The 22076-nt window shown below is 40.2% G+C and overlaps 1 protein-coding gene across 1 annotated transcript in view; it reads left to right on the top strand.

Annotated features, from left to right (window-relative positions):
• Positions 1-9429: 9429 nt before the first annotated feature.
• The window catches only part of LOC113615368 (myomegalin), a 29603-nt gene continuing 16956 nt past the window's right edge, over positions 9430-22076 (top strand). The window contains exons 1-2 of the mRNA XM_027097662.1: positions 9430-10287; positions 18293-18443. Of these exons, the coding sequence (XP_026953463.1) occupies positions 10242-10287; positions 18293-18443 (197 nt within the window). The 5' untranslated portion in view covers positions 9430-10241. The remainder of the gene's footprint in view (positions 10288-18292; positions 18444-22076) is intronic.

The raw sequence follows: 22076 nt of genomic DNA, 5'->3' as shown, positions 1-22076 counted from the left end.
GCATGTACCAAAGAAGCAGAGGTCTTACACTCTCTTGCACTCTCAGCCTTCTGGAGCTGGCAGATTTGGACAGAGTAGAGATAAGGTGGACATGTTCTCGGTTTCAGCAGGTGAACTGTCCACATTACCACTTGATGTAGTCTCATCTGTGAGGAGTGGCCATGTGGTCAGTCAGTTAGGGAGTTATGCTGTTAACTGTTAGCTGATTGGCTTTTGACTGCCTTTAGCACTTTCTAGAGCTACCCTTCAGTTTCTCTCTCATTCTAAACAGCTTTTGTTCTGTATCTGCCATGCCCACCTAAGTCAGAAGTTCTGAATATTCCTCTGTTGACTGTAATTGTCTGATAGGCCGTTAGAAGAGGTAAATAATTAGAATTCAAAATGAACAATTGACTTCTCAGATACTAGGTTCCAAAAGTTAACTTAATGTATGATTTTGACCATTTGTGATATTGTGGTGACCTGTACAGTAACCTGTTGAGAGAAGTGTCTTTATTGGCCAAATTCCTCATCTTTCTGGTCCAGTGTAACATACAGAAGGTTCAAGAAAAGTTTATGGAATGGCAACCTAAAGGAGAGGGTGAGACTTCCTCTATGTTCCTCAAATCTCTTGGGGTACATTTACATGCATCATGACAAGAGAAAATCAGAATAATATAGGCATGACAAGGGAGGGAAATCTTCTGATCTTTTTCCAAAGCTAACTTCCAAAGATAGAAACACAGTAAAGTTATTCCTCATATTCTAGGACACTTATTTGTTAGTAGGTGATGTCATGGTGTCAGAGGTTATACACATGAGTGTAGCAAGGATTTTAGCTCCAAATGTTACATGTCCCAGCAACACACCGAAACTTACTTCCTGCCTTGGAAGATGCACCCCAGAGGAACAGTTGTGTAACTCATGCCAGGCACTAATCTTTCCATGATCATAGCCCTATCCCAGTTCCAAGGCTGTCACGTTACTGTTTAGAAACGGTCTTTAATAATTTTTGTTCCCAAAACACTGTCCATTTCCCTCCCTTACCTCAGCGGACTGTGTTGCCCCTGCCTGTTGGATGTTTGATGAGACTTGCCTTTGCAATAAAGACTTAATAGAGGTAGTAATGAAGCCACTATGGTGCAGAAAGAAGAAAAACAGTTGTACGTTTTGGCCTGCACTCAAACTTGGGTCACTCAGGTGGGAGATAAAATGCTTGCTATTGAAGCACCAGTATTCTTAGTTTAAGGTGTTCTTCACAGATCATAACACATCCAATAATTCATGAGATTGATTCTCCCACAACCACCAGCAGGTCATACGACTTCATCTACCAGGATTCTTCAAAGAAATGGAGCCACCTGTCCACACCCTGGACTCAATGACTGCACAGATTCCAGCACATTAAGCAGCCCACTGTTTCTGGAGCTTGGTCTGGGATGGAAGAGAACTGCAGGTAGGACCCAGCTCCCTCTAAAGGATGAAAATTCTCCCCTGAGGAACCCAAAATTGTCCCTGTGTGAAGACCTCTGTGCTTCTAGGACACCTCTGATCATTACTACTAAGAATTCCCAAAAGACCAAGTTTCAGAATGTTTCCTCCAGAGAACTTCCTACAGGGGCCTTTTGGTGGCCTTTACTCCAGCTGCTAGGAAACTGACTTGGTGAAACTGAAAAGTCAAAAGGACAGGTATACCAGCACAGTGACTCATTTTTATCCTTGCTTCCTAATTTCCAAGCCCTGTCAGAGACTTGTGCTTCTCCAATATGTAAATGTTTTAAAGCCAACATAAGTCCAGAAACCACTAACTCCAGACGCTGATCTATTGCAATTATTTTCCCAGCACCTCCCACAGTCTCCAGGGCTCTAATGACCAAGGGAGGGAGGACTACTGTTGCTTGGCTACTGTCTTGGTTGACGTGGATTTAGGTACAGGTATGTCCAGATTTATATCACGGAATAGTCAATCAGAATGCAGTGTGGCAAAGGGCTGGAGTAGACTAGACTCGCTGTAGGGAGGCCAGTTTTTGATCTGCTTAGATTAATGGAGGTAAGAGGTGATAGAGGAAGGGTATAGTAATGAAGTGGAGGTGAATCTGTAGAGAATCCTATAAACTTAAGCACTATTTATTAATTATACTGGAAATAAACTTCTGTGCTGGGAGGATGAAAGAGTCTATCCAAAAAGGATAGTAAGATCTGGTATGGGCAACAGGCTTGATGGTGGTGAGGATAAATGTACTAGGTAGGGATGGGAAGAGGTCTGGGTATGGTTTCACTGATGGATTGAAACACGGGACAGTATACTACTCCTCTGGGGATGCAGTACCTGGTCTGATCACAGAGTGTTGAGGCAGAGGGTGATGTGTGATGCTGACAGGGAACTCACTGGTGTGTTGAGTTTTAGCATTTGTGACTCTAAGGTGCATATGAGGCATTGACCTGTGAATTAGGAGTTGTGAGTTGGAAGTATAGGTTTGTAGTTTAGAAAGGGATGTGGGAATACATGTAGATCTGGTTGACGTAGGTGGTAACTGAAAGCATGCTGGCCAGAGCGTGTGTGTGTCTGGTGTGCTGAGCAGAGGGCAGACAGAGCCAAAGCTCTTCAAGGTCAAGGTGATGGTTGTTCTCCTCGTTGAAAACAAGTTTATGACTCAGCCTGGAACTAGCCTGGCTTCTCAGCAGGAGAAGCATGATTGCAGGTTATAGCTCCTGTCTTTCAAAAAGTCCTAAGTCCCAAAATGTGGGGGAGCTCCCCAGCCTCCTTTCATCAGTTTAATTTCCCCAGGGAAGACTGAGGAAAGAGACCTCTATACTATTTGAACTTCACCAAAAGATCACCATGCTAATATTTTAACAATCAATATTTCTTTAAAATAGTCTATGCCTCATACAGCTAATAAATCAAAGCCTATTAATTTAGGAAATTGAATCCTCCCAAAAAATTAAATACTGATTGCAAACAATATTAATCTTTTCATACTATATACCCGTTCAAATGTTTTATGCACCTTAAAAAGCAGACACATAGTATTATTATAATTATCGTAAGACTGATCATTACTCTTTCACGAAAAAAAAGCCTCAAAGGACCAACTCCAAGAACCAAAATTGATCTCTTCACTGTCTCTATCTTGATTCTGTCCCCTTTCCCCCTCTTTCTTCTAATTGTAATTCTGATTCTGATTCCTGTTTCTTTCCTGGATTAGAATTGTACCTTACCTAACCTACAAGTTAGCTTACCTTCTCAGGCAACAGTTAGAGGTTGACAAGTGAAGATTTAGGAACAGAAACAAAGAACCTGGATGAATTTCTGATGTTCTTCTATCAGAATCTGTTGTGCAGTTACACAGAATCTTTTTCAGAGTTAAGAGTCTGATCAGATAAATCAGATATTTTGTTATTTATAGTTTTGTCTACGATAAGTCTCCTATTAAAAACCTTTTGTTCTGGTGTCCTTGTTAGCTATTAGCACCATAAAAAGCTTCTTTTGGAACTACTGCTGGGTCTTTCTGGACACTCTAATTACTCTGCCTGTGGTGTAACAAAGGGAAGCATTGGTGGTTCAGTGGTAGAATTTTTGTCCCCAACACAGGGAAGGATCCTGTGTACCTGATTATGTGTGTCAACAGGTGTTAGCCTGAAAATTATATTTTTTTAAAGGGAAAATGAACTGAGAATCTGGCAACTGTTTATAGGGTTTTGTTTTATAGCTCTTGACACATTAGGAAGCTCCTGCGAAAGACTGCCATTTAAAAGTAATGGGTGTTGTGGGAAGCAGCCGCTTAGAACAGGGAGATCAGCTCGGTGCTTTGTGGCCGCCTGGAGGGGTGGGATAGGGAGGGTGGGAGGGAGGGAGACGGAAGAGGGAAGAGATATGGGAACATATGTATATATATAACTGATTCATTTTGTTGTAAAGCAGAAACTAACACACCATTGTAAAGCAATTATACTCCAATAAAGATGTTAAAAAAATAAAATAAATAAAAGTAATGGGTGTTAATGTGTTAGAAAGACAATTTGGTGATTAATCTTGTTCCAAAATTTTTTCACCTAAGAATAGCTTAGAATTTAAGTTTTTTTAACCTATTTTCAAGCCAGCTACATTTCTCTTTTTAATAATAAATTTATTCATATTCAAAGGTTTCCTTATTCTGACATTATGTCTTTCTACATTTTGTTTATAAACTGATGGTGATTTTTTTTTTTTTAAGACTTAAACTGGCATACTGTGTTGAAATCATCAGGGTTGTTTTACTATTTGTTTGGGAACTTGTTTGGGAATCTCTGTATTTGTTGAATAAAAATTGTAATGTGTTACATACAAGAATCAGGCTTTAGAGAGAACAAACTAGGGGACTTGATTTATAAAAAAGAAATGATTAGATTACTTATATGTTGAGGCAAAATGAAAGGACTCATCAGGTATCGGGGAAAATTGAACCAGGGATGATCAACTCCAAGACAATATCATAGTAAAACTCTTAGACTTTAAAGATAAAGAAAACAAACAAACAAAAATAAAGAAAACATCCTTAGGCTTGCCAGGCAAAACTGTGAAATAAGTTACAAAAGCAACAGAATTAGATGAGCACCAACATACAAAGCAAGGCAAGAGTGGAGCAGCATTTTCAAGGAACTTATGTAAAGAAAGTGCAAATCAAAGATATCATGTCCAGTCAACCTCGTTTTCAAGGTTCATGGTACAGGGGAATAGCTCTGGTATGGTACTCCGGTGACCTTATACTTCTCCACATAGGCCACATAGGCAAGGCTCAATTGGAGTCTGACCCAAGTCTTGGCTGAATGCCTCGGAACATGGAAAGATAGGCAGTCTTGTGAGGAGCTATCATAAGGCTCTTTCTCACTGATCTCTTATAGGAGCTTCCCTACCTTGGGACAGGCTACCAGCAGATAGTTTCTCACCTGCCTCCTTGCTTTTGTGAGACACAGAAATTTCCAACCTTGCCCGCACCCTCCTAGGGCTCAACTATAAGCTATAAAACTGCTCAGCTGTAACATGGAAACTGGCTCCTTCGTAACAGAGCAAGCCATCACTTGTGTCTTCTTGTCATCTGATCCCTCTAGTGTGGTGTGATTTTGCGGAATTATGGATGTGGGGAGCTGACAACATGCTACATTTACTTATGCTGTGTGTGTAAATAATGAACTACTTCAGTTCATTTGAGATTGTTTGTCTCCTTACTGACCAATTCTACAGAAGTGTGACTAGCAGCTGCCACTATACCATTGTCTAGGGACTGCTAGACTGCCTGACTAATTTGGTGCCCAGTGTAGGGCCAGTAAGATCACAGTACCTTCTTGAAGAAAAGACAGAAGGGTCTGTGTAAGCCAAGTTAGGAGATATGAGAAGGCTCCCTGGGAAGTTCTCCCCCAAGTGGTGGTTATGAGCAGGAGCGGGGAGGGAATAAGGATCCTCCAGCTATCCCATGAGTTAATGAACATTTAGAGGCTGGGCAATGACAAGGAAGGATCGAAAACAGTCACCTAAACAATATTTTAGTTGTTCTAAAAATTTGTTGAGACTGAGTAGACAGCCTCTTAAAACCAAAATGCAGAGCTGTGCTTACTGCTGTGGGGCTGCCACCCTCATGCTCTCCAAACCCTCTCTTCTCCTCCTCCTGACCTCAGATAATAAGAAGCCTCCCACTGTTCCAACTGATCTCACAGACTGGTCACACCTCCTTGCACTTCCTGAACTTTCTGTCAAGGGGGTAAAATGGTCTCTTGGCTGCTGCTGTAACCCATCAAGTGCAAGTGTTAAACTCCTTGGTCTGTGTTCCAGCAAAAGAGAGCGTGAATTCAACTGACAGAGTTTGGGTACAACTTGCATCAAAGAGAAAAACCAAGTTAAAGTTATGAGTGAGGCCTCTGAGTCAATTCAACACACAGCTGTGAAAATTTGTAATTGGAATTAATGAGTTACATGCTTATACTTTGAATGCTCTTAAAGTGTTCGAGGAGATTCTTCTGTTCAGGGTACTGTCATGTGTAAAAAAAAAAGTGCTAATGGGATAAACTCCCCTGGGGTTTGCCACCAGTCGATGGGTCAAAGTTTAGCATGAGTGCCTGTACCCTCTAATGTCCAAAGTTTCACCATGTAAATAATATCCTCTTGGTTGACAAGTCAAAAATTTTAATATCAACAGCTCTGACTGCAGTGTTATCAGACTGCTACTAGCAGGAGTGACGGATAAACCCCAATAACAAGCAAGTAGCTTGCTTGTCAAGTAAAGTTACTTGGAACTAGGTGGATCAATTCTCCTGGCCATTCTCAATCCCTCTGGCAGCCAAAAGAGAAAAACAAAACAAAACAAAAAAAACCAAAACTGCTTTCTCTCACAAAGTAAAGAACTCTGTATTTCTGATATGGAAGCCACCACTGCATGCTAGACTTATAACTCCTGCCAAAGTTTGACCTGTTTGTTTTATAGTAAAAACTGTTGTTCCACGGTCTTCTGGCCTCCATGCTTTTTGATGAGAAATCTCCATTACAGTTAAAATTTTAAAAATACAGAAATAACATTAAAGTAATAATCTCCATTGCCTACAAACTGGACTTTCTAAAATAAAGTGTTTAAAATATGGTGGGTGTAATTTTTATAAATGGTGGAATTAGAGCACTTAATTGGTGGTGTTTGGCCAGAGGACCAAAGAATTCCCAAATCTCAACCTGCCAATAACTTAGATTTGCTGGTTGGTGTGGGGGTCCCTGAGGGAGATATGTACACAAAGAAAAGTAGCAAAGTGTATTGGTTATTACCAATAACAAACTTCCATTGGTAGGGCTTGTGCCATAGTAGAAAGAATTCCAGTAAACTAGACCAGAACATAAGGCTCAGTTCGAGGTCTGAGAGGTTTTTCCTTCTGTCTAAGCACAAAACAACCTTTACCAAACTTCCCCAAATTAATCTGACGGTGCAAGTCCTATGAGAGGAGAGGGCCAGAAAGAAGGCAGATGGAATGGGGATGCATGGTTGGAACCTCCCCCTGACACCAGTTGGGTTAGAATTTTTGCTGCTCAGGTAGAAAGCGGCAGTAATAACCACACCCTTTGGTATGATGTTTTAATATACTCTGACCTCAACAATTAGAAAGGGAAGCTCAATATCTGTCCTGGATTGTGAAGAATGAGAAGTGTTTACTCCCCCATTGGGTATTAAGGGTTGGGGAAGAGGAAGAGCAGAGAATGTCCCTTTTCTACATAAATGTTTCCCTTGACTTTCTGATGTTATTCTAAGTAATAATAAGAGAGAGATATTAGGTAAGTCCATCAAAAGGCCATTTTCTTCCCATTGTCACTCTTCCTGTGTTTAATGCTGGGTCAGGAAATGGGCAACAAAACTGGCCAAGGAATGTCATTTTAATATTATAGCATAGCCTTCTAAAGTATGTGAGAACATGGCATAAAATCAGTTAATTTCAGGTCTACACTACCTAAGAGGTTACCAACACCTTCCCATTATATTTCCCTTCTTGAATTATAAATAATTGCATTATCTGTCTATCTATCTATCCATATGTAAAATATATACAAAATAGTACGTATTACTACATATTTGAATATACTCATCAGGCAATGTTATACAGTGGGCAATACATGACAGCATAAGCCAGCTACATCAATGTGAATAATGTAAGATGTGAAATCTTATTATTAAATTTTATTGTTATTATAGTACAATTTTTTATTAAGTTTCCTTTAGATAAATAACAATATAGAAAAATGAATGACCCAATAAAGAAATTTCCCTCCACTAATGTCCTCATCAAAATAGATAAAGTGGCCATCAAAATGAAAATTAAATTATGAAAGCAACTCCTCTCTGGTTTTAAAAAGTCTGCTGTGGATATAAACTACTATATATAAAACAGATAAACAATAAGGTCCTACTGTATAGCACAGGGAACTATATTCAATATCCTATACTAAACCATAATGGAAAAGAACATGAAAAAGAATATGTATATATATGTATAACTGAATCACTTTGCTGTACACCAGAAACTAACACCACATTGTAAATCAACTACACTTCAACAACAACAACAAAAGTCTGCTGTGGTTCCAACCAGTCTTTGGTCTTCAGGAGCTGTTACTTTTTTCTGGTGTTTATTTCTGCCAACACTTCCAAAAATGGATCTAGGGATCCTCCGATGTACCACGTTTGTGAAGTTCCTAAAGGTAAAGTATACCCGTGAAACTATCCAAGCTACAACTCCATATCCACAAAATTTAGAACCAGTGAGACCGCTGCAAGCAAAAACTCCAGGCTTACATTTTTTTTGTTTTGCGGTACGTGGGCCTCTCACTGTTGTGGCCTCTCCCGTTGCGGAGCACACGCTCCAGCCGCGCAGGCTCAGCGGCCGTGGCTCACGAGCCCAGCCGCTCCGCGGCATGTGGGATCTTCCCTTCCCGGGCCGGGGTACGAACCCGTGTCCCCTGCACCGGCAGGCGGACTCTCAACCACTGCGCCACCAGGGACGCCCAGACTTATGTTTTTTATTGCGACTTATCTTACCTGGAAGGGTGAACACCAAAACAAAAGAGAACAGAGAAAGAGTCTTAAATTCAAGTTTGCAGAAATACTAGGCAGTTCTTTTAGTTTGTCTCCTGCGGACTTAAAAGACTATGGGGAAATTGTGAAGAGATTGATGGTAAATAAAGTTCAAAATCATATCTAAAAGATTGATAATTTCTAGTGTTGGTTTTACATGTGGGGAGAAAATTGCCTCGTACAATTTGGGGCATGTAATTGGATTTATAATTTGGTGGTGGCCGCATATGAGAGTTTTAAATTCATACTACATTTCACCTACCTGTTCCACTTTCTGGAATGTATTCTCGGTAAACAGTCAACCCCATGTCTCCGCCAGTCGTGGAAAAAACGAATGATAGCGGTTAGAAAATGCCAAACCTAGTAAGAAGCAAAGCCTCCTTCCCTGACCGGGAATCGAACCCAGGCCAAAGCGGAAAAAGCCCTGCATCCTCACCACTAGACCACCGGAGAACCGCAAATCCACGCCTCTTCTCCTTGCTTCTGACTACAGTGACCTTTTCCCTTTGCTCTGCAAGGCCTTGAGCCTTCCGGAAGGGTCACCCGTCGTTCCAGAAATCCTTTCCTAAGGTCGTTCCCTCCCTGCTTCGTCCAAAAAAGGAGCCCGCAGGTGACGCTCCGAGCGCGCGCGAGGCCAGCCGGGTCTGCAAGTCCCGAGCGAGTTGCCTCATCCTGGCAGCACCTCAGAACTGGCCTGGTGACGCGTCTTTGTGAGGTGGCTGCGTGTGGAGAGAAGGTCACCGGTGACCGGGGAGCGTGCTAGGGGCCCAGTGGAGGCGGGAGGGAACGTGCGCGGGGAGAGAAGGGGCCGCGCACCGTGACCCGGCATCTCCATCGTCCAAATGTACTCAGGCGGATGTAGCAACGGAGACGGCTTGGATGGAAAACGCTTTCAAATCAGGCTCCAAGGCCCTGAACTGGATTCCGAATCTTTCCCATACAACCTACTGCACCTGCAGTTTTCTTACCTTACTTGAGGGCAACTCCATCCTTCGTGTGCTCACGCCAAAAAACTTGATGCCGGTCTTTCACAATCCACAACCTAATCAGTTAAAAAATAGTTTTTCCTTTCTGATTAATTGCGCACTTTGATCCACACAGTCTTCTTCTTGGTCTGATTTTGGTCCTCGACTCTCCTGATAAAGGCGTGGAAATCGATTCAACTCGCGACGCTCGGTCCGCTAAGACTTCAGGGTTTGAGACCTTAAACCTCGGGAGCGTGGGGCCGGGTCGCGGTTGAGACTTTTCTTGGCTCCGCCGGTCCAAATCGGCCTCTTCCGGGCCTGTCCTCGGGGGCCGGGGGCAGGGCGGGGCCGCCTCAGCGGGGCCCCTCTCGCCGGGTCGGGAGCCCCACACCTCGCGTGGCGCCGGCGGAGAAGCTTCCGGCGGTGTTGATTCAATTTGCCCGCGGCCCGCGAGACGCAGGGGCGCGGTGCGCGCGGGCGCACACGGCGACTTTGTGGTTCTCGGGCACCCGCTGCCCTCCCGGCTCCTCTCGTTCTTCCTCGCGGGCAATAACGTCCGGGCAGGAAGAGACCTGTAGGAGACGGGAAGCCTCTCCTTTAAGTCCTGTCCAGTCAGGATCCAAAAACGGTCTTGAAGAGACAGAGGGCGAGGTGAAAACAGATTAAGGGAAAAGAAGAAATCCCATGCGAATTCCTCATCTAAACGCACCTGAAGATGAAGTCAGCGTCCGCAGCGACCCGGTCCTCCCGGCGTGGTGAAGGTGAGTCGAGTTCCCGTGAGCAGTTGGAGCCAAAGCACACAACCGTGGCCAGGCGGCCAGCGAGTAAGCAGCCCCTTTGCCTCCCCAGATGGGCAGCACTGGAACTTGTAGCACTTGAACGTCTCTCCCTTGGCTTTTGATGGATTCCAAGGATGCAACAGATAGGTCAATTTTTTAAATGCACTTACTTGGGGTAAGAGTACTTTAAAATCTTTTAGCAAAGGAAACGGTTTATGGCTGGTATGAACTACGACTTTCAGGTGTGGGGGAAATACGAAAGCCAATACACTAGGGAAAGCAACTACTGTTAATGACACAGACCCAGGAACGGCACTTCAGCCAGGTAGGTTTGTCCCTTAGGTTGGGACCAATAATCTAGGACGTTCACAATGAATATTTTAATTTTAATAGTTTTCAATAGAAATCCACATTCCAGAAGTCATATAACAAACACATGAGGCCAGCTTTATGCCAATTTTACAAAAACGAAAAGGAAAGATGATATATAAATGACAAGGCCTAATAAAATGCCTTTAAATATTGTTTTTTTCCACCAACATTTTTTCCGCCTTTGGATAGGTAGCATCTAACTCCTTTTTCTACGAAATCTGACAATCACTGCAAGAGCCTAATATCAACTTTCTAGTTCCACCTTACTCTTCCCTAAGCCTTTCCTCAGCATCTCCCCATCATCTTTTCTATACAATAAAAGTAAATTCTACTTCAGCCTTTAATTTGCAACCCCACACTCAACCATCAGCCTAGTAAATTAGGGTAGGCCTCCCAGGGGACTGTCCCTACAAAGAATAGAAAATTGCAAATCAAACAATTGTATTCATGGGTGTAAGGAAAATGAAGTTTTTTTTTTCAAAAAAATCTAGATTCATTGTTGAATGTTGCAGATATTTTGTCTCTCAATCAGCTCTGAAGGTAACTGGAGATTTTTCTCTGGAGGCTGCAATAGAGGATCTTTGGCTAACAGGTCAGCCATAATATGTGAAGGCACGTATCCTGCAATTAAATGAGAGGGATTAAGTGACAGCATATCTTGCTGTGCATGGTGGCTACTTTACTATATACACATTTCAAAATTTATTGAGCTGTGTGAAAAAGTCAACCCTGGAAGACTTTAAGATTTACTATCAAGCTGTTTATTACTACAAACAAGATAGTATGGGAGTGGCAAAAGGATACATGTATAGATAAATGGAACTGAATTGAGACACCTGAAACAGACCCACCTTATATGGTCAAATTATTTTTTTAAAAAGACACTAGAGCTATTCAATGGGGAAAGGAATATCATTTCAATAAATAGTGCTGGAACAACTGGATATCTATGTAGTGAAAAAACCTACAATCCCTACCTCACAATATACACGAAAGCTAATCTGAGTTGGATCATAGATCAAACCATACAAACTAAAGCTATAGCATTTTATAAGAAAATACATGAGAATATCCTTGTGACCTGGTAGTAAGCAAAGATTTTCTAAATATGACACAAAAAGAAGTAAAAAATACAATGATACATTAGACTTTAACAACATTAAAAAGTCTTCTCATGAAAATATACCATTAGGTAAGTGAAAAGTCAAGTCACAGATTGGAAGAAAATAGTTACAAAAGATATCTGACAAAGCTATGTCTCCAGAATATATAATGAACTACTACAGTTCAGATTAAAAACGGAAACACCCATTTTTTAAAACAGGCAAAAGCTTAAACACACTTCAAAGAGGAAGATATATTAATGGCCAGTAAACACATAAAAAGTGTTCAATATCATTAGCTGTCAGGGAAATAGATATTAAAACTACCTTGAGATACCACTCCACTCAGTAGCATGGCTAAAATTATAATGTCTGAAAACATCAAATCTTGGTGAAGATGTGGAAAAACCGGAATTCTCATACATTTTTAGTGGGACTGTAAAATGTTATAACCACTTTGGTTTGACAATTTCTTATACATTTAAACATAAATTTACATAAATATCCTTTTGTTCCCAGAAACACTTCACCTAGATATTCTTCTAAGAGAAATAAAAACACATGTCCATACAAAAAAAATTGTAGTGAGAATGTTCATAGCATTTTTATTCACAATAGCCAAAACTTGAAGCAACCCAAATGTCCATTATCAGGACACTGGTAAACAAATTGTGGTATATCCATGCAATGGAATACTACTCAGCAATAAAAAGTAATAAACTTTTGATATACTCAACAATATGAATAAAACTCAGAGCCATTATGCAGAACACAACAGGTTCACATTCCATTATTCCATTTACAATAACTTCTCGAAGACGTAAAACTAAGGTGCAAAATATCAGCATAGTGTTTTTCAAAAATAATGCAGAGAGGGCTTCCCTGGTGGCGCAGTGGTTGAGAGTCCGCCTGCCGATGCAGGGGACACGGGTTCGTGCCCCGGTCCGGGGAGATCCCACATGCCGTGGAGCGGCTGGGCCCGTGAGCCATGGCCGCTGAGCCTGCGCATCCGGAACCTGTGCTCCGCAATGGGAGAGGCCACAACAGTGAGAGGCCCGCATACCGCAAAATAATAATAATAAATAAATAAATAAAAATAATGCAGAGGATAATGACAATGAAAACGATGATTCTACTAAGTATAACATTATTGATCGAGTAGCTACTAAATTTAGGCACAGCTAACAATGGCAGAATGAAGTAGACTACTCCTATTAGGCCCATTTTACAGAAGAAAGAATTGAAGCACATAAAGTTTAAGTTACTTGTCCAAGGCCACACAAGGGCTGAATCAGTTTTACAAACCAGAACCTGTGCTCCTGAGCACAGATCGACCAGGTCTTTCTTCTCAGTTTTAGGTTTTTCTGGTTTTCTCAGCTGTAGGGATAAGAAGGGGAGAGAGAAGGAAAGAGAGGGCCAAAGAAAGAGTGAGAGATGGAAGTATAAGGATCTGTAGTTATCAAAGAGCAGAGCAGGAAACTATTGTGAATGTGTTTACATCAAAGGTTGTAAAAATTTGGGGGAGTCTGGGTTGGTGGTCTGCAAGCAAGCTATGGATTCTATAGTGATTAAGTATTGTGCTGAGGTCGGGAGATGAATCATATATGTAAAAGCTGGAAGTTAAAACATTAAAGCTTCTAGAAGAAAATGTAGGAAAATATATTCACAATCTGGGGATAGGAGAGATGTCTTAGAGTAAGATGCCTTAGCAATAAAAGAAAAAATAAAGAAACTAGATTTAGTTTCTAAAGCAAGTTTCTGAGCAAAATACTGGAATAGACTTTCTTCACAAAAGAGAATTTCTAAATGGGCAAAAGACCTAAGAGATGTGCAATATCATTACTTATTAGGGAAACACAAATTAAAACTACAATGAGATACCTTTATGCACCCATAAGAATAAGTAAAACTTCAAAGACAGAGAATGACAAATGCTGACAAGAATGTGGAATAACTTATATCTTGCTGCTGTTGAGAAGGTATCGCACAGTCATTCTGGAAAACTGTTTTGGCAGTTTCTAATAACGTACACCTACCCTGTGACTGAGCAATTCTACTACAAAGTATATATTGAAGAAAAATGAATGCACATGTCTACAGAAAGGAATTATACAAGCATGTTCATAGCAGCTTTGTTCACAATAGCCAAAACTAGAAATAGCTCTATTATCCATCAACAGTGATATGGACACACACAGGAATAACCTTCATGAATAACACCAAAATAATACACTCAAAAACACAGATGCATCAAAAACATTATGTTGCATGAAAAAAAAAAAAGCCAGACACACACAAAAAGTATATTTATTTATGTGAATTTCAAAACAATCAACACTAATCTATGAAGATAGAAATCAGGTAGTTTACATCTACTTAATTATATGTTCTTGTTGAAACATTTTGAGGAATTTACAGACATCATGATCATTGAACCTAAGTACTTCAACATGCAAATGACTTCATCTCTTTGATTATCATTTATGGACTCCAATATTCTGTTTTTTAATCCACTAGACTGCGGTCAGCAAACTCTTTTCCGAAAAGTACCAGATAGTAAATATTTTAGGCTTTGCAGGCCATATGGTCTCTGTTACAACTGCTCAACTCTGCCATTGTAACACAAAAGCAGCCATACATAATACATATGTGAATAGGCCTGGCTCTGTTCCAAAAAAAAAAAAAATTTACAAAAACAGGCTGTGAGCCAGATTTGGCCAGTAGGCCATAGTTTACTGACCCCTGCACAAAAATCACAATTCCTTTTCATGCTCAAATTATCACAACTTATGCCACTGGGAATTCCTTAAAGCTGGCTATGTGTTTTTGAAAAGATCCTAATAGTTTGTTAATGAACATTGCTTTCTGGTCCAAGCTTTCCCATGCTCACCTTGTAATTCCCCTGCACCATTCCTGGAAGTAGTCATTTCTTTAAGAAGTCTGCTTCATTTTGTGGGTAATGGTATTAAAGACCAAAACCTGGACACTGTGGATACTCATTGAGCTTTGGGTGATGTTGCTTTTAAACCAATTCAGTTTACAGTGCTAAAATAGATTCTAACTGAATTTATTTCTTTTACATGTATCAAATACTCATTTAAAAATAACAGTGTGGGGCTTCCCTGGTGGCGCAGTGGTTGAGAGTCCTCCTGCCGAGGCAGGGGACGCGGGTTCGTACTCCGATCCAGGAAGATCCCACGTGCCGCGGAGCGGCTGGGCCCGTGAGCCATGGCCGCTGAGCCTGCGCGTCCGGAGCCTGTGCTCCGCAACGGGAGAGGCCACAACAGTGAGAGGCCCGTGTACCGCAAAAAATAATAATAATAATAATAACTGTGTGTGTGTATCTATTATAGATTTTTGGTTTGTGATTACCAGAGGTTTATATATAGTAATCTTTATATCTGTATCTATGTATGATTATTTTAAGTTGCTGATCTCTTAAGTTCAGACGCATTTTAACAACCCTGCATTTTTACTCCCCTCCTCCTATGATTACTGTTTTTGACATCATATTTTACATCTTTCTGTGTTTCCATTAACTACTTATTGTGGCTATAGATGATTTTACTACATTTGTCTTTTAACCTTCCTACTAGGCTTTATAAGTAGTTGATCTACTACCTTTATTGTATATTTGCCTTTACCAATGAGATTTTTCCTTTCATAATTTTTATATTTCTAGTTGTGGCCTTTTCTTTTCTGCTTAAAGAAGTTCCGTTAACATTTCTGGTAAAACTGGTTTCATAGTGCTGAACTCTTTTAACTTTTGCTTGTCTGTAAAACTTTTGCTCTCTCCTTCAAATCTGAATGAGAGCCTTGTGGGGTAGAGTATTTATGTTTTTCCCATTCATCACTTTAAATATATCATGCCACTCCCTTCTGGCATGCAGAGTTTCTGCTGAAAAGTCAGCCGATAGCCTTATGGGAGTTCCCTTATATGTAACTTGTTGTTTTTCCCTTGCTGTTTTTAATATTCTCTCTTTATCTTTAATTTTTGCCATTTTAATAACGTGTCTTAGTGTGATCCTCTTTGGGTTGATCCTGTTTGGGACTCTGTTCTTCCTGGACCTGAATGTCTGTTTCCTCTCCCAGGTTAGGGAAGTCTTCAGCTATTATGTCTTCAAGTATGTTCTCTGTCCCTTTCTCTCTGTCTTCTCCTTCTGGGACCCGTATAATGCGAATGTTAGCATGTTTGATATTGTCTCAGAAGTCTCTTAAACTGTCCTCATTTTTTAAAATTTGTTTTTCCTTTTTCTCTTCAGCTTGAGTGTTTTCCACTGCTCTGTCTTTCAGTTTGCTATTCTATTCCCCTGTATCATCTAATCTGCTGTTGATTCCTTCTAGTGTATTTTTATTTCAGTTATCCTTCAGCTCTATTTGGTTCTTCTTTATATTTTCTAACTCTTTGTTAAACTTCTCACTGTGTTCATCAGTTCTTCTCCCGAGTTCCTTGAGCATCTTGACCACTCCCTGTCCTTTAATATTTTTGTTGTGAAAACATCCACAATGTTTTCGAACTTTGTTCTTAAACAACTACAGGTTCTCGCACATTTCTCTCTTTCAGGTCCTCTCTCTCCATTTCTCCCTCCCCATTCTGATACAGAATAAAAACAGTTCTCTTCTCTCAGGATCTGGCCTGGGTCTCTGCACAAGCCTCCTGGGAGGTCTTGTTGTCCTTGACCATGCCTCCCCTTCTTCTTTTCCTCCTCCTGAAGTTTCCCTTTCAGCCCTGACCCTTTCCCCATGCCCACCCACTGACCCACCACCCACTGAGACTGAATGCAATTGAGTTGAGTGTGTGGAGCATTCAACTCAATTGCATTAAGAAACAAGGTAATCCCTCTCACTCCTGTTGTGCCTGTGACTCTCTTTATAGTCTCAGCTGCTGTCACTAAAAACTATCGCTTGCATTTGCCATCCATTCCCTCCATTCCATGGCCTAGGTCTTACTGGGCTCTGTCAAGGGCCATTTCCAATGGCTTTTTGGCAGCCCAGGCAACTCTTTCAAGACCCAAGTGAAAGAATAAATAAATCTGTTAGATTTTTTAAATCGGCACCAACATTAAGTATCCATTAATCATATTAAAGGAGATAAAATATTTTAAGGGCTTTGACAAAGTGGAAAGTAAATTGTAGATGCAAAAACAATCATCTGTTAAGTAGCAAAGTTGGGTGAGGGTGGGAGTTCAGAAAGTTAAAATTGACTTCTTGTTAAATGAAACCCCTACATGTTTCCCTACTTCAAGGGAAAGAAATCCAACATTGCATTGGGATATATTAATTATTATGGAATGAAAAGATTATGATTAATGAAAAATCATTATGCTAAATTTATTAGTCATACTTCGAACATATACTCCAGTTTTTGATTACTCTGCTCTTAAAAGAATGTAAGGGGCTTCCCTGGTGGCGCAGTGGTTGAGAGTCTGCCTGCCGATGCAGGGGTCACGGGTTCGTGCCCCCGTCTGGGACGATCCCACATGCCGCGGAGCACCTGGGCCCGTGAGCCATGGCCGCTGAGCCTGCGCGTCTGGAGCCTGTGCTCTGCAACGGGAGAGGCCACGAGAGTGAGAGGCCCGCATGCCAAAAAAAAAAAAAAAATCATTTAGGAAAAGCCACAATTGTTTTTATTGAAACTATCTTCAAGAAAATAAAAGGTGTTGAGAAAGTATTATTTGTTTGATGTTTTCTATGCAACAGCAAGATCGAACAAGGAAAATATGCTTAGATTTTTCTTTAGAATTGATTAGTTGGTAGTATGAGCAAAAGAATACACAGATACTAAAACTGGCTGGTAAGAGAGGTGGTCTTTATTGATAGGGACATCCAGGGAGAAACAGGTAGCCTTGTGTTGAGTATGGCGGGCCATCAGAAAGCAGGGCTTCCTCAGGTTCTGTAGCTACCTCCACATTCCAATTCTAGGATTACAGCTTGAGACCAGACACTCTGAGTCCTTCCCATGGTGCTATTGTTGAGTCCCAGTTACTGAGATTTGAATTCTGACATCTCAAATTTTGTTTCTGCCTACATGACTGTCAAAACTTAGGGATGATAAAAAGGCTTTCTGATTTCTGAAGGGACACTCCCAGGGAACTTTATCTCAACGGTAAGAATCAAAAATACTCGTCCTTTAGCCCAGTTTAAAGCCCATTTATTTTCATTTGTTTACTTCATTGTTTGCTTGTTTTTAGTTCTAAAACTTCTCTGGACCGTCCTCTTCCTCTTCATAGCAAGCAGCGTCTCCCCTACTTGCTGCATCTTTCCTTCAACCCAGTGGATCACCAGGGTCTTCATGGCTGATAAAGAACTGTTCAAGGGGGCACATTGTAGGCTTCATTGTTTACTTTCTTGTAGGTTCTGCTCTTGTGATTTTTATGCTCCTAGGGGACCCTTCATAGTAATCCAGCCTCTTTAAACCATTATTTTGTTTTGATTCCTCTAGGTAGCTTTGGAGGAATGTCTAGCCATTGTGGAGACCCAGATGCATTTCTTGTCTATCTTTCCTTTTAAAGGAGGCAGTAAGAATGTTCTTTGTGAGAAAATGTTCCAACTGAAGACTGTGATGCATCAACCCTCAGAGAAGAAGGGACCTGCTGAGAGGGGAGTGAATGAGCAGAAGACTCAGCCTGAGAAAGTAGGATTCTCCTCTGTGTCCCACAGTGGGTAAGAGACTCTTTGTTCGGAGACTTCTTCTGTCAGAATTAAGTCATTGCTATCGTAGCACCTTTCAGGGTCTGTATTCAGGCTTTGTACCTTAACTGTAGTGCTTTCTCTTAAGACCTTCCTGGAAATTCTTTAAAGAAAAGTCTATAGTATTCTTATTTTATTTTATTTTTTAAAAAAGGTCCACAACGTGGAACCAAGTTATGTTTGATTTTTTTTAAGATTTTTTGATGTGGACCATCTTTTTAAAAAGTCTTTATTGAATTTGTTACAATATTGCTTCTGTTTTTTGTTTTGATTTTTTGGCCATGAGGCATGTGGGATCTTAGCTCCCTGACCAGGGATCAGACCTGTACCCCCTGCATTAGAAAGCAAAGTCTTAACCACTGGACCACCAGGGAAGTCCCTGTGTTCTTATTATTAATTATTTTATATTATTCAGAGTAGTTTGGTTTTATTCTAACTAACAATGCATGTATTCACCAAATATATGATATCACGGGTACTTGAGATTTCATGGAACTCTTCCAGTCACTTGAGTAGTGTCTCTTTTCTTCATTGATGGAAGCACATACGAATCTCCTGTTACCTGAGATGTTTTGATGGTGAAAGCTGACCCACTTCAGTGCCTGAGGAGGTAGACTTATACAGAGGCTCCTCCATCTCCACCCCGTTCTCTTGGAAGCTCATGACCCTGGTTTCTAGAATGGCAATTTGGACAAACTCAACATTTTAAATTTATTTTTTATTGAGGTAACATTGGTTTATAACATTATATAAATTTCATGTGTACAATCTTATATTTCTACTTCTGTATACACTACAGTGTGATCAGCTCAATTTTACAAATAAGCTTACAAAATTGCCAAATAATGGCCTGTTGGCTAGATTTGTCAGTCTGTCTTTAATGGCTGTTTGCCTATAACTTTTGGAAAACATTCAATTAATATGGGGATAATCTATTATACAGTTACCTGTGAGCACCAGTTACTGAAATACTAAATCATCACTAACTTGCTTAGTGGTTGAAGTGCAGCTTTGGAGGTGGTTAGATTTTGCTTCATACTCCATTGGGTCACTGTCAATATGTACCACTTAAATTTCACTGACCCAGAGAATAATGTTAGAGCTAAAATAACCTGAGAGTTATTTTAGAACTGAGAACACTCAGGCCCAAAGATATGGTTGCTTGATCACAGTTGCACAGTAGCCTTCAGCAGAAATAATATCAGAATCCTGGGCCCTCAATTCACAAAGCCTACACTCAGTTTGTCAAACGCATTGAAAAAATTTATATTCTTGTGATCATTCTTTTTAAAAAATAGAGTTTATTTTTAGAGCAGTTTTAAGTTCAGAGCAAAATTCATGGAAAGTACAAAGAGTTCCCATATACCTATCCCTTGCCCCGCACATGCATAGCCTCTTCCCCCAATGTCAACATCCTGCACCTGTGTCGTATATTTGTTGATATTTGTTGCAATTGATGAACATCATTATCACCCAAAGTCAGTAGTTTACATTAGGGTTCATTCTTGGTATTGTACATTCTATAGGTTTTGACAAAAGTATGATGACATGCATCTACCATTACAGTATCATATAGAATGACTATTCACTGCCCTAAAAATACTCTGCTCCACCTTCCCTCCCTTTTAATCCCTGGCAACCACTGACCTTTTTACTGTCACCATAGTTTTGCCTTTTCTAGAATGTCATATAGTTGCAGTCATACACTATCTAGCTTTCCCAAACTGTCTTCTTTTACTTAGTAATATGCATTTAAGATTCCTCCATATCTTTTAATAGCTTGATTGTTCATTTCTTTTAAGAACTGAAAAATATTTCATTTTCTGGATGTACCACAGTTTATCTGTTCGTCTACTGAAGAACATCTTGGTTGCTTCCAAGTTTTGGCAATTATGAATAAAGCTGCTATAAACACTGTGTGCAGATTTTTATGTGGACATAAGTTTTCAACTCATTTGGGTAAATAGTGAGGAGTGTGGTTGCTGGATCATATGGTAGGAATATGTTTAATTTTGTAAGAAACTGTCTTCAAAAGTAGCTATAGCATTTTGCATTCCCACCAGCAATGAATGAGAGTATCTATTGCTCCACATCCTCACCAGCATTTAGTGTTGTGAGTGTTCTAGATGGCCGCCATTCTAACGATGTATAGTAGTATCTTATTGTTGTTTTAATTGGCAGTTCCATGGTGACATTGATATTGAGCATTTTTATATGCTTATGTGACCTCTGTATATCTTCTTTGGTGTCTGTTCAGGTCTTTTGCCCATTTATTTATTTATTTATTTATTTATTTATTTATTTATTTTTGCGGTACGCGGGCCTCTCACTGTTGTGGCCTCTCCCGTTGCAGAGCACAGGCTCCGGACGCGCAGGCTCAGTGGCCGTGGCTCACGGACCCAGCCGCTCCGCGACACGTGGGATCTTCCCGGACCGGGGCACGAACTCGCGTCCCCTGCATCGGCAGGCGGACCCTCAACCACTGCGCCACCAGGGAAGCCCCTTTTGCCCATTATTTAATTGAATTGTATGTTTTCTTATTGTTGAGTTTTGAGAGTTCTTTGTGTATTTTGGGTAACAGTCCTTTATCATATATGTCTTTTTCAAATATTTTCTCCATGTCTGTGATTTGTCTTCTTACTCTCTTGACCATGTCTTTTGCAAAGCAGAAATTTTAAATGTTAAAACTTGGTATTATATCTGAAGAGTCAATACCAGCAACAGAAACCAACACACCATTGTAAAGCCATTATACCCCAATAAAGATGTTAAAATAAATAAATAAAAAGTAAAAAAAATAAAAAAGCAGTCATTACCAAACTCAAGATCATCTGGATTTTCTGTTGCATTATCTTCTAGGAGTTTCATAGTTTTGTGTTTTACATTTAGGTCTATGATCTATTTTGAGTTAATTTTTGTGAAGGGTATAAGGTCTGTATCTAGGTTCATTTTCTTTCCATGTGGATGTCCGATTGTTTGGCACCATTTGTTGAAAAGACTATCTTTTCTCAATTATATTGCCTTTACTCCTTTGTCATAGATCAGTCAACTATATTTTTGTGGGTCTGTTTCTGGGCTCTCCATTTTGTTCTGTTGATTTGTCTATTCTTTCACCACTACCACACTTTCTTGATTACTATAGGTATATAGTAAGTCTTAACATTGGTAGTGTCTGTCCTCTGACTTTGTTCTTCTCCTTCAATATTATGTTGACTCTTCTGGTTCTTTCGCCTCTCCATGTAAACCTTAGAATCAGTTTGCCAATGTCTACAAAATAACTTGCTTGAGATTTTGACTGTGATTGCCTTGGGTCTTTAAATGAAGTTGGGAAGAACTGACGTCTTGACAATATTGCATTTTCCTATCCATGAATATGAAATATCTCTTCAGTTATTTAGTTCTTCTTTGATTTCCTTCCTCAGAGTTTTGTAGTTTTCCTCACATGGGTCTTGTACACATTTTGTTAGACTTATACCTAAATATGTCATTTTGGGGGGTGCTAATGCAAATGGTATTGTTTCAATTTCAAATTCCACTTGTACGTTGCTGGTATATAGGAAAGAAGCTGACTTTTGTATATTAACCTTGTATTCTGCAACCTTACTG

The sequence above is a fragment of the Aethalodelphis obliquidens genome, unplaced genomic scaffold (assembly GCF_003676395.1).
Source record: "Aethalodelphis obliquidens isolate GAN/ISIS:26980383/991018 unplaced genomic scaffold, ASM367639v1 scaffold116, whole genome shotgun sequence".
NCBI classification, from domain to species: domain Eukaryota; kingdom Metazoa; phylum Chordata; class Mammalia; order Artiodactyla; family Delphinidae; genus Aethalodelphis; species Aethalodelphis obliquidens.
This window is presented reverse-complemented; position numbering and strand designations above follow the sequence as displayed.